Source organism: Mchenga conophoros, linkage group LG17 (assembly GCF_057382185.1).
Source record: "Mchenga conophoros isolate Kocher_MC1m ecotype Shallow Benthic linkage group LG17, M_conophoros_male_GT1.1, whole genome shotgun sequence".
NCBI classification, from domain to species: domain Eukaryota; kingdom Metazoa; phylum Chordata; class Actinopteri; order Cichliformes; family Cichlidae; genus Mchenga; species Mchenga conophoros.
In genome coordinates this window covers 23,062,047-23,075,976 of record NC_140542.1, presented here as the reverse complement: position 1 = coordinate 23,075,976, position 13,930 = coordinate 23,062,047, and the positions used below count along the sequence as shown (strand labels likewise).

The window sequence follows — 13,930 nt, the reverse complement described above, 5'->3', positions numbered from 1 at the left end:
GCACTTTACTGAATCACATTTTTCTGGGGAATTCATGGTCTGTTTCCCAGTGACTCAATCCACTTACCAACAGGGCAATTTAGGCTCCCAAGAAACCCCGTCCCCTCAAATCACCACAGACAGTTTGTCCAACATTGAGGCGCACTTGTAAAACTCACATATTTTAATCTTGGTTTTATTACACTCAACACTCAGTGACGTAAGAAAGTGAGACACTGACACACATATTTTACACCTCTGAAGCCCGTCCTCCCGGCAGCTGAGCGCGGTGAGTCTCATAAGAGCAGACAGCTGCTCCGCTGGACAAACACACGGTCATCTGAGGTGGATAAAGACTTCGCATCCAGGATCAGCTCTATTCGCCCATCTGGCCCTCTCCTGTGATGTAATGTATTAATGGAGGCAAAGCTGAGTAACTATTACTTATAGGGTGTCTTTTCTGGAGGACTGCTAGTAAAAAAAAAAATTAAATAAATTAAATAAATTAAATAATAAAATAATAAAATAATTAGATAGATAGATAGATAGATAGATAGATAGATAGATAGATATGTAAAACCACATGCGTTTTTTGTTCGTTATATGATTATTATTAACCCTGTAATTAATCAGTAGTGAAATTTAAGTCTGAAACTAACCCTCTGTTTAAGAAGAAAAACAAAGACTCCTTGATAAAATTATTAGTGCTACATTTTTGGATGCTGATCTAAAGTAACTAGGAAAGCTGTTAGAGCCAGCTATTGTAACTAGGATATGGGGTGTGGAGAGTGGGGGTGGTTTGTTACAATTTAATGTTGTCCTCTATTCATGTAGTGCCATCTGCAATAACACTAATCTCTAATTTGGGCAGCAGCACAGGCAGAGCAGTGGATCTGCGTGTGTGCTGCACACAGGAGGAGGGAGACCCGGGGGACTTTGTTCCCACTTACTGCATGATGAGAAAGTAAACTATGTACATACAGACACCAGCAGTAGAGCACTAATATGGGCTCAAAATGTGGTCATAAATATTTTGTACTTGTAAATCGGTTTTGTACTTGTAAATCAGGATTTGTATGTGTAAAAAAAAATTTGTGTGTGCGTAAAAAAGATTTGTATGTGTAAAATAAATTTGTGTGTGGGTAAAAAAAAGATTTGTATGTGTAAAAAAGATTTGTGTGTGGACAAAAAAACCCTGCAAGTTACAAGTATGAATTTTGACCCTATTTTTCTTCCTTTCATCTGATTGGTCAATGTCATGTCAATCACAAATGTAACAATCCAATCAGAGAACAGATGGGTTTGGCTGTCGAGGGGCGCTTTTTTTGAACTGCAGGTCCTTGAAGGGAATAAATGCCCTTTTACATGCCAACCCAGCGTTTTCCTTCATCACCATGAAGGAAAACAGTCTGTGGTCGTCCGAGTTTGGGGATTTTTGTGTCACAGGTCTACGTGTTTAATATAGGGAATTCCACAGCCTTTTCAACAGCGCTGCGGACTGCGGGGTAGGGGCGGGCAGTGTTTTGGAAATGACAGTCTTCATTACAAAGCTTTCTTTGTTATGAATTAGCATAGATGTTTTTATTGAACATTTGAAGAACTAGCAAAAAAACCCCAGAAACTCTTGTAGAGGACATAAAGTCAGAGATAGAAAAGACAAGGAGCAGGTGCATCTAGTACAGGTAGAGCTGCTGCAAAAACCCACAGAGCCCAGCAGCCAGCGTAACAAATTCTGGATCCTTTGCTTTTAGTTAGCAGTTAGCATTAGCAGCACATCCTGCGTCCGATGTGAAAGGACTTTTATGCTGCGCACTGTGACTCACAGCAATGGTCCTGGGTCAGCCCTGACTTTGTGTTAAACTAATCCTAAAGTAATAATGGTATTTCTAACCACTCATATACCACAACTTTACCTTTTCAACAGCTACTGAAAATTAGGGGACCTAGCTGCTACCCTTCAAGGACCTGCAGTTCAAAAAAGCGCCCCTCCGACAGCCAAACCCATCTGTTCTCTGATTGGATTGTTATATTTGTGATTGACATGACATTGACCAATCAGATGAAAGGAAGAAAAATAGGGTCAAAATTCGTACTTGTAACTTGCAGGGTTTTTTTTTTTCTAAGTCCACACACAAATCTTTTTTACCCACGCACAAATCTTTTTTTACACATACAAATCTTTTTTACGCACACACAAATCTTTTTTACACACACACAAATTTTTTTTACACATATAAATCCTGATTTACAAGTACAAAACCGATTTACAAGTACAAAATATTTATGACCACATTTTGAGCCCATACACTAACTTACAACTGAGATAAAGTACTGTGCAAAAATCCTGAGCCACCCCCACCTTTATATTTTGCTTTCAAGCAGCCAGACTTTTATTTGGACCTTTGCTACTTTTTCACAGATATTCAGTACAGTCCTTGTACCTGACCACTTTTGGAGAAATGCGTTTTTTGTTTGTTAAATTGCTGAGCACAGACCTGTGAATTATTGAAGCATAAAAAGCAACACCTAACTCTAAGAATGAACCAGTGGACCCATCTACACACAGGAAACTTATTTTAAATGATATCTTAAGGCACTTTGTTACTATAGCCTGTCACAAAAACACAAATTGTTTCAGTTTCTTTAACTAAATCCCAAAAAGCCAAATATGATACAGTCTGACAAGAATAAAATAGTAATTATCCACCACCAAGGTGCATCCTAAAGAGGAATACATTAAAAACCTGGCATATATTCCGTATGGTGTGTCCCTAAAACAAATTTGAGGAAACTGGACAAGTGGTGAACTAGTTGGTGACCCCTGAGCAACTTCCTTTGGGGTGGCTCACAGAATTAAATACTAAAATGCCATAAAAGACACCAAGCCAAACGGTTTAAATGTAAATTAAATAACATTAAACACAGTTTTCGGTTTCAGCGGCTTGAACATTCAGCTGGCCCACAAAGACAAACCACTTCCCTACTAGTCTTTCTTCTGTGGTTTCTGTGAGCGGACAGAAACAATTTCCACCTTCTAATAAACATATTTAAGCTACTTCAGCTGGAAGGAGAGCTGTGAGATGGACACTAAACATCAGCGACAGCAGGTGAATTCGACATGTTAAGCAGGCAACATAGTCGGTGATGGTCGACTCAAGGCCCGGTTTACCCCTCAGCTGGCCCTGACCAGGACAGCCCAAACCAACTTCAGCCTAGCAAATCAGAGCAAAGCAGAGCACAGTTGGCCTATAGACTCACTACCAAGAAAAGTACCTTTCTCTTTCACCTCTTAGCTCTCCAAAAATCTGTGGTCTGAGTAGCATCAGTAGTGATTATATAGATTTCACTTTTAAACAAGCTCTAGGCTGTGGTACATTGTTTTGATATCTGATAATGCAGCTTTCTAGAGAACTAAAACTGTAACCCAGTTCTAGTTCACACAAAGATAATGATCTGGGCATAGTGCAGCGCAGTCATATCTAGCATGCTCAGTATTTTGCCACTTTGCCACACAGCCTCTGGTGCGAGTTTTGCACAAAAAGTGCTGATTTTTAACATGCAGATGTTTTAGTGCCTACTCGAAACTGTTTTATTGTCTTCTGGCTAGCTGAGTAACTTGCTGCACCAACTGAGAGTTTACCCCATAAAATATAACACAGTGAAACCTGAGTCACTGAGCTTGAGCTTTATACTTTCAAGTTTCATGTTCTGATATTACTTTAACAACAGAATAACCTTGTTAATGTCACGCTGAAGATTTCACACAGACTGCACATGTCTATCTGAGTGTTTTGCTGCAAGTAGGAACGACTGGTCTGCCATACGTCATGCATCTCAAAAAGATGACATGTCTGGACACCACACAAAGCACAGGATTTGTGAGCAAACTCCATGCAAATACATAATCAATATACATATAAATTCCATGTTTGGAAATACTCTTTTATTTATTTATTCATTTATAAGTGCTACATGGCTCTGAAAGCTTATCCAAAAGTAGAGCATAAACAAGGTCGATAGTAAAAAAAAAGGTGCTCTGTTTAGGATAAAATCATGTAATAAATTTATTCTTGCAGCAGTTCAGCAAGCATAATAGACCAAATTGACTCCAAGTCTTCATCAGGATCTGACAAATACAAATTTGTAAATTCCACAAAAAGGCCGAAAGCAACAATGAATTAAATCCTACTAAGACGCTATTGTGTGTGGCTCTGAAGTCTCATACTGTATATCCTAATCCTGCGATACAGAGCTCCACTTTTGTCCAAAAACTATCACAAAAACACAACAAAAAGCAACACTGTTGCACTGGTGGCACTGACTGGTATTCATTATGACAAACACAAACAGTGCTGTTTGTTTTGACTAAAAATCATGCTGTCTTGATTTGCCCAACAGAAAACAGTCCTCAAAAAATTCACTCGGCCAGAAATGTGGTAGTCCAAGACTATCAAGAAAGACATATGAACACATTGTTGAAAGGAGAAAAATGCTACACTGGTGATACTTAGATAATGTCCTAATATCATTATAATGACTGCTTTCATTTGCCACACCTACTTCAGGGCAAGAAAACAGGAAAGACTGGGTATGATGATAACATTCAAATATAGTCTCAGGAAAAGTGAATGAACAGCTGGTCCTTATTATGTTATTTATTTGCATCTATTGTCATGTTTTCTTTGGTACCTAATTAGGTACCTAAAATGGTATTTTAAAAAAAAGAAAAAGAAATGCCAAAGGTCGCCCAACAACGCGTGCGTCACAAGGAAACAAAGACACTGAATCCTCTGTTGAGGCTTGAACACAGCACTGCCCTGTTTTGGTTCTCTCCCATGTGTTGTTAAAGGATCTCTGCATATGGCACTTATCTATGAGGCTGTATTTAAAGGATTAACATGTCAGGTGAAGTTTGTAGACAGTCACTCACATGCTTGAAGTTGGTGTGAGGGGCAGCGTCGGCCCCATTCTCCTCCAGGTACTCCTCCCAGTTAAACTCCACCTCTTCCTCCATCGAATCTGCATCTAAATGAACAAAAGTCAACTGTACATTAACCAACAATAAGACAGATACTTAAAACAACAATTTAGCTCCCAGCTGATTTTTGTTTTTACTGTTACTTATTGCCTCATTCGTGCCCAGGAAACAAGGAAATATACCTAATAAGAACGGAGGCTTTCAGCTCTTCATCACACTCCCTTTGAATATTTAGACAGTTTAAAATTGTTGTTACACAACAAGAACATCAGGCACTGCCACTGGAAAATGTCATCTTATTTATTAACAGGCCTAAGCAGCTGTTGGCCCATATCTCAGTGCATCCCTAATGCAGGTAGCAATTAAACACAGAGCTGTAATTTCTTGTAAATGTAGCTAATTTTGCCTAAGCACAAAATCCACAGTAAACTATCTGGAGGCAGTTTGCGTGCACAGCGTGCTGCAGGTTGTCTTACATAATGTCATTAATGTTTCTCCTGAAGGTGATTGAAGCTGATGCAGTCGAGGCATGCGTCAGGGTTTTTTTCCCCATCAGTATGTTTCTGTGTGAGTGAAGTATGTGAAGGCTGTGTGTGTGTGTCTGTGTGTGTGTTTCAGTGTGTGCCGAATCTCTGGAGACTCCTCAGAGTGAAAACTGAGGGACTGAACCTGTTCTGTGTAATGAGAGGAGATGGTAGCGAGCTGCTATTTTGATGGAGTTTGTTTCTAATAGACTGAAGTGTCTGCTCTCATTTTTCCCATGAATGGACATACGTGGCTTCCTCCCCTTAGTGGTCATTTTTCACTTTGTATATTATTAAATTAGTACATGTTTTTTCTTGTTTCTGATCATCAGCCAAAATTCAGACAATTTCATATTACATAGAGACTGCCTGACAATGCAGAATAAACTGTTCTAGATTCACACTGCATAGTAAATTCATTCTGTACATATGAGATCTGTCATAATCCACCGCAGTGGTTTCCAAGCTGTGTCCTGTGGCCCAACAGAGCACCTCGAGGTTAGTCCAGGTGTACCTTGGGTATTTGTGTCAACTTAACATTATTAGTGCAAATTTAAATTCATGATATCAGTTTAAAGAGTCTGACAATAAGATGGGTGAGGTAAGAGAGATAACTTTCCTGTGTGCAACACACAACTGCTAACTGAAATGGTTATGCTATTAAAAGTGCCTGCATCTGAAAATACAATCAAAAGAGGAACTGACAACACTTCAGATGACAAACAGGCTATTTTCTGCAGATATGAACACATGTGCGCCTTGTACTGTGTTTTTTGGGACACCTTACACAAGAAACACAAAAATAAGCAATTTAACACCAACATTAAGTTACACGATATGTCAGTGCATGTCGCCTCAGCTTCTCTTACAGGGAGTGCAGAATTATTAGGCAAATGAGTATTTTGTCCACATCATCCTCTTCATGCATGTTGTCTTACTCCAAGCTGTATAGGCTCGAAAGCCTACTACCAATTAAGCATATTAGGTGATGTGCATCTCTGTAATGAGAAGGGGTGTGGTCTAATGACATCAACACCCTATATCAGGTGTGCATAATTATTAGGCAACTTCCTTTCCTTTGGCAAAATGGGTCAAAAGAAGGACTTGACAGGCTCAGAAAAGTCAAAAATAGTGAGATATCTTGCAGAGGGATGCAGCAGTCTCAAAATTGCAAAGCTTCTGAAGCGTGATCATCGAACAATCAAGCGTTTCATTCAAAATAGTCAACAGGGTCGCAAGAAGCGTGTGGAAAAACCAAGGCGCAAAATAACTGCCCATGAACTGAGAAAAGTCAAGCGTGCAGCTGCCAAGATGCCACTTGCCACCAGTTTGGCCATATTTCAGAGCTGCAACATCACTGGAGTGCCCAAAAGCACAAGGTGTGCAATACTCAGAGACATGGCCAAGGTAAGAAAGGCTGAAAGACGACCACCACTGAACAAGACACACAAGCTGAAACGTCAAGACTGGGCCAAGAAATATCTCAAGACTGGTTTTTCTAAGGTTTTATGGACTGATGAAATGAGAGTGAGTCTTGATGGGCCAGATGGATGGGCCCGTGGCTGGATTGGTAAAGGGCAGAGAGCTCCAGTCCGACTCAGACGCCAGCAAGGTGGAGGTGGAGTACTGGTTTGGGCTGGTATCATCAAAGATGAGCTTGTGGGGCCTATTCGGGTTGAGGATGGAGTCAAGCTCAACTCCCAGTCCTACTGCCAGTTTCTGGAAGACACCTTCTTCAAGCAGTGGTACAGGAAGAAGTCTGCATCCTTCAAGAAAAACATGATTTCCATGCAGGACAATGCTCCATCACACGCGTCCAAGTACTCCACAGCGTGGCTGGCAAGAAAGGGTATAAAAGAAGAAAAACTAATGACATGGCCTCCTTGTTCACCTGATCTGAACCCCATTGAAAACCTGTGGTCCATCATCAAATGTGAGATTTACAAGGAGGGAAAACAGTACACCTCTCTGAACAGTGTCTGGGAGGCTGTGGTTGCTGCTGCACGCAATGTTGATGGTGAACAGATCAAAACACTGACAGAATCCATGGATGGCAGGCTTTTGAGTGTCCTTGCAAAGAAAGGTGGCTATATTGGTCGCTGATTTGTTTTGGTTTTGTTTTTGAATGTCAGAAATGTATATTTGTGAATGTGGAGATGTTATATTGGTTTCACTGGTAAAAATAAATAATTGAAATGGGTATATATTTGTTTTTTGTTAAGTTGCCTAATAATTATGCACAGTAATAGTCACCTGCACACACAGATATCCCCCTAAAATAGCTAAAACTAAAAACAAACTAAAAACTACTTCCAAAAACATTCAGCTTTGATATTAATGAGTTTTTTGGGTTCATTGAGAACATGGTTGTTGTTCAATAATAAAATTATTCCTCAAAAATACAACTTGCCTAATAATTTTGCACTCCCTGTAGTTAAATGATAAATCAAAGTCATTTTACAACTTATACTCCACTGGTTCAGTTTCAGGTATAAGAAGTGTTAAAAATGTCCCATCATGAACAAAAACTTAAATTTGCACCTTCGCTCAGGATTGCAAACACATCAAACTGGCAGTCAGCTCACATTTTATGTTTTCTTTAGAAAGAGAAAGTAGCACAACAACTGCAAGTCCAGAATGTGCCTCGGATACAGGCCAGTAACGTATCCTGACATGTTCATGTGCAATGACAAAACAGCCTGTAAAGTGGGCTTCCACGTAACGGTATGGGCATAGGTGTTACATAACAGCCATCTTTGAATACACAGGAAAAAATACATGCTTCTCGTGACTAAGCCATGAGGACAGGAGAATTCAGTTCAAGCAATAAACAGCCAGGGACATACCCTTACTGCTGACCTAAAGGAGAAATCTACAGAGAGAATTAGAGCATGTCTTTGTGACACAAGTGGCATTCTCTGTTTCCCATCTTGTTAGTGAGATTCCTCAGACGCATTTTCATCTGTGTCAACCGCACCAATCTGTTGATCTGATGAGGGCTGCAACATGAAACCACCCTGGCCACATTATGGTTAAAAAAAGCAGTGCAGGGTCTTACCTGTGTTCACCTCTTCTTCTTTCCCATTGGTGGGATAGTGTGGCTTCACTGTAGTGAGGGCCAGTGGCTGCTCCTGAGTGTGAGACTGCATGCTGCCCGTTTGACTTCCTGTTGAGCATTAACCTTTAAACCTGAGATCTTTCAATTCTTCTTCACAGCATCTCTCGCCTTCCTTGACAGCCCTGCACCAGAAAAGATAAATTCAATCAAAGCTCTAATTTAATCAGATAATGTTCAATCTGCCCTCTGTCCAGAATAGTCCAAGATCCTTCCAGGAAACAGATGATTTTACTGCTCTTCGCTTACAATAACACGAACGAATCGACACAGTTCACAAAACCTTGAGGTTTGCACACATAAACAGCCAGTATTTGATGAGAATTTCCTTGGAAATTGTGCACACTGTATTTCCATTTTCTTGAGAATAAACAAAAGAAGAAGTGGGTGGTTACCACAACCAGCAACAGCCAGTTTGTCTTAATGTGCTAAAAAGAAATAAATTGCCACCTTCAGAAACTTAACACAAGTCAGCTGATATTTTCAAAACAGTAAAAAGCACAGCAGTTTTCTGCATCATTAAAATCATCCTCTCCCTCCTCTGCCTGTGTGCTTTTCCAATATCTTGCATGCTGTGTTCATTTTCATACCACAGCAAAACTGCATCAGATAACCAGTCAGAGTCAAACAAAGTAGAAAAACTGGAATAACATGACTAAGCAAACAAGTCTGCAAATAAGTGTGACCAGAAAATATGCATCCAGGCACCTGAGGCAAGAGAATAATACAGAAGAGCAGAATCATGTCACTGTAACTAAATATGGAAGACTAAAGAGGAAATACTGTCTGACCGTAAATATGTATTTCTGGCACATACTGAAGGAAGCGTAACTGTGTAACGCTAACAACCATAAACACGTTTCTTTTGATCCTTTATATCATTAGCTAAGCTAATGCGTTAACTGAATATTTTTGGAAAGAACTGTAATAAAAAAATAATAAAAAAGAAAACAGGTAACCATGTCCTGATATTAAGTTTTAACCTTTTTCTTGTGGCTTTCTGTTATTATACAGAAATACCTGCAACTTACTCTACTTCTTTTGTCTTTTTGGTTTGTAATCCTGCTAATAACCTTCAACCTAATGCAAATCCTAACAGGTAAAACATGCTTCCAGGTGTTGATTAGCAAACCAGCTTCACCCTAACCCTTTGATCCAAAGGTTAGTTTCTTCCCCTCCTCACAAAACTACAAAACTCAACTGTAAATGTGACTGGGTTGTTTGTTTTTACCTTTCCCAACCCGTTTTATGTGGTATTGTTTTTCTTTTTAATTCTGTTTCTCTGTATTTAGCTAATCAGTTCAACTATTTCACCATTTGCACATTGACTGATTAACTGTTTAGGCCAGGCGTGTCAAACATAAGGCCCGGGGACCAGAATCACCCTGGTGAAGACTCCAAACCGGCCAACTGAATAGCTTTGGAAAATGTGAAGGACAACATAAATTTTTGACTTTTAATTGTATTTTCACAATATTTACAGCTTTTCCTATAGATAAAGACCTCTGTCATAAAATTCCCAATACAAAGTAATTAATTTATACATTTCTATAATTTTACACATTTGCTTCTTACAATTTAAGCACAAAGAGTCATACTGACAGATTTCTTTCATTTACTACAGCGGCCCTTTATCATGTGCAAAAACTGAGACAAACTCCTTAAATTGCACCTTTTATCTTATATTTAGATATCACATTGACTACATGTGTAGTTACATTTCTTTACACATAGACAGAAATGGAAGTTTTAATGTAACATAAGGCTGTATATGACCTGCAATGCAAAATGAGTTTGACGTCCTTGGTTTAGGTTATAATTATTACTAAATCATGCAAAAATATAGTGAACATTTTCACTGAGTCCTCCCTCAACTCCTTAAATGTCTCATTAGTCCACAACCCTCACAGCAGGTCCCTTCTCTGAGCAGTTCTCCCATGTCTGCAATGATCTTCACAGCATCAAAAACATGACAAGTTAATTTTCCCATTAATGTGGCTTTAACCAAGGAACCTGTACACATCCGGAGCTGCTGCACAGCTGCTGCCTACTGCCGATCATAACTAAGATAGGTGAACTGCAGAGACTTATTTCCTACAGGAATCAATAAAGGATGTCTTACCCTCTAATACAAAACGGAGAAAACAAGCAAATCCTCCAACCTAAAAAATACAATTCACTGATGATCACTCCTTGCAGTGCATCATTAAAGCTGTATAAATACACTTAAAAATGCCAAGACAGCACGTAGAAACCATGAGACTTGTGCAGTAAAAGGAATTTTAAGCAATAAAGTAAATCCTAAAGGAATAAAAACCAAAAGTCTATCCAACGCTGGCATTATTCCATGAATAAAACAAAGAAAAACAATCAAAACAATCATCAGTTCATTATATTCACAACAACAGGCTATGCTTGTCACTTGCCTGGTGGTTGTTCTTGGTCATGCAGTCACATCACCAATGAATCACTCACCGACTTACACCCATTTTCATCAACCTGGCAATTAGAGCTGAGGCATGTTGCTGTCACACAGCGATCCTCAATCAAGAAGAAAACAACTCCAAGCTCATGGGGTTGTTGCTCTCAACTATGAAAATCAATATCCAAAAGAGCAAAAAATACTCCGTGATTAAGTACCCAACCTGATGTGCACCCACATGGGAAAAAAAAGAAGAAATAAAACAAAACTGTGATGCGCATCCAGCAATCCTCTGATGAAAACACACTGAAGTCCTGCTTCCAAAAAAGAGAACAAAAGAAAGAGCCTTAAAATCCACAGGAAAGGAAAACACTTCTCCTCGTCCTCGCACGCCTGTTGGAGCTGCGAGTGTATGTAGAACTGTGAGGCTGCAGCACAAAGGCTGTGACAGCCTCAACAACTAACTGTGTGTGTGTGTGCGCGCCATCCCCCACCACAGAACACACACCCCCTTGCGTCCCACAGTGGCTCCGGCGTGCATCCATTGCGTAAACAACACGCTGAGCTAATTTGGCTCACATGACGCTGCTGTTTGCTGCCCTTATCCCCCACTCTCTGCCTAAGTACACTACAATCTTCAGCACTGATACATCACTGTCATCAGCAGCCTTCCACAGCACTCATTAAACTCATCAGAGTGCTCAAACACTGCTATCAAACAGTAGGAGGAGGATGAGCAGCTCGTTTCTTTTCCTTAAAATTCTCTTTAAAAACTTGCAGTTTCACATTCACTCTACATCTGCTTATTTCAACACCTTAGCAAAGCAATCTAGAGCCTGATTGACATCTTTTAACTACTTTTTATGGTTTGTTATTTTAAAAACAGAAACAACGATCCACAATTTGCAGCTTTTGTCGATTTTATATCATCGTACATTGGATAGCTCTAAGATTTTTGAGCTGATGTGAATTTTCAATGCATGACAATTGACTCCCAAAGTCATAACCTCCTGTTTGAACTTTAAAATATCAGATTTTTACCAGTTTTAGTTCTGCCTAATCCAGAATTTCAAACACACTTCTTCGCCTGTTCACCCATCATAAGAAACACATATGTGAAATGTTTTTTTTTCCTCTCCAGTCTTTACTTCCACCGAAAAATGAGAGGAAGAGAAGTTACAGCCATGAAACGATGAGTCAGTAACACTGGTGTTATTGAACTTGTTCTCAATACTCTCAGCTTCAACTCCATCTAATTTGTTTTAACAGAAATGAAGCACAACAAATCCTACATCCATCTGAGTCACTGTAGCACAAGGTTGCCTCAAACCTTTGAAAAATTGCACCATGTATGCACAGCCCTCAATAGGGCGAGGAACAATGCACCTTTCTGAGCTGTTTTGGTGCTACACTGTAGCCCGTTTTCTCTGAACTGAAAGAAAGAGAGTAAGCCCTGTGGTTAAAGTGACTTTGAGCTTTAATTTGAGGGCTTTAACAACCACACGAGATGAAAAGTGCAGCGACTGCAGCCCTATCATTGTCCACCTGCACTTCCCAGCAACTGGAGGCAGAATGTTTTTTTTTTTTTTTTTTTTAAACGCACCAACCATTCCCCACACTAATTAGCTCAATACATGATGAGAACACCCTCGAAACATTTAAGCTGAAGGTTTTATTTCCAGTATGCTGGAAGTAAAAACAAACAAACAAAAAAACCCACAAAAAAACCCAGGAAATGTGTCATTGTTCAAATACTTTTGGCTAGCATTGCTCATTTCCCTAGAAGTCACTGCACATATTTATTATACTTGTAAACTCCTTGAATAGTCTCTGGAATAAAAGGTCACATATGCTCATTTTATCAAATTAATGAAGTACTTTGGGGTCTTGAGGAAAGAAAGCTCACATCTATGTGCCTAAAGGTGCTTTACAATGAGTTTTTACAAGACACAGGCTTTAAAATTAATTTCTATGCGTGTAAAGTTTGGAAACAGGAGAACTAAACTCCCCCTATCCTCCTACATAAAATTAAATATTGCAATGAACCACTGGAAGTCGGCTTAAACAACAATGTTTTCTACACTGACTACTCCATACCAGCGCAAGCTGAGCTTTTCCTTAAATTGATCCCTCACTGGATAAACAAGTTTTCCAAACCCTGAGGGACGTTTGTTTGTTCTGACTCAGTGTTAACAGTTCCCCTCAGCGTTCATCCAAAAAACAAGCCAAATTTTTGAAGGAGTTTTTTTCTGGGAGTTTCGCGTTTGTACTTGATGAAGCCTGCTGACCTGCAGCCTCCTGGAGGAAACAGCCCAGATTGGTCACCAGGGGATTAAACTGCTCTGAGAGTGTTTAATCTCGGACGCAGGACATTTGTGCCCCAATTGTCTTGGATTGAGAAGAGTTTTTTTTTTAAAATTGATTAGCCCCTGATGGGGCGCTCGGGCATCCACGTGCTGTCTTCTTGCCTTTCTCTAAACCCATCCATGCCAAAGATTTAATAGGGGATTTAGGAGATTAACTACCACTGCATGGGCTTGGGTTTTATTGCATTACTCCGTATTAGGTTCTCTTCTTTTAGAGCTATCCAAGAGTTGTTTCCTCTTGGCAACAGGATGTTATCATATAACAATTTGTCCTCTGTTTCTAACTCTTAATTCCTGCTGTTTTTAACATAGATGTGCACACAACGCACCCAATGTGCTTTATTCCCCAATTAGAACTGCCTGTGATCCCTCACTGAAAACATAAGCATGAAATGACATCGGGCAAACAAGCATCTGCCCCTCAGGACCACAAATAAATAAATAAATAAAAGAGAGAGGAAACAAGGGGTGAAACTCCCACATCCCAGAGCATTCTTACAACTTCCACAAAACACACTTGCATAACATGGACAGCCTGCAAATCCA

The 13,930-nt window shown here is 39.7% G+C and overlaps 1 protein-coding gene across 5 annotated transcripts in view; it reads right to left on the bottom strand.

The window, feature by feature from the left end:
- Nucleotides 1-13,930, bottom strand: part of sfmbt2 (Scm like with four mbt domains 2) — a 62,495-nt gene that overhangs the window by 46,544 nt on the left and 2,021 nt on the right. For 3 of the 5 annotated variants that reach the window (XM_085251681.1, XM_085251685.1, XM_085251683.1), the window contains exons 2-3: nt 8,540-8,721; nt 4,910-5,004 (exon numbers count right to left, since the gene is read on the bottom strand). In XM_085251681.1, coding sequence (XP_085107807.1) covers nt 4,910-5,004; nt 8,540-8,630 — 186 coding nt within the window. In that variant the 5' untranslated portion in view covers nt 8,631-8,721. Of the gene's footprint in view, nt 1-4,909; nt 5,005-8,539; nt 8,722-11,022; nt 11,528-13,930 lie in introns of those variants that run through there. The other 2 variants (XM_085251682.1, XM_085251684.1) reach the window with 2 other exon arrangements.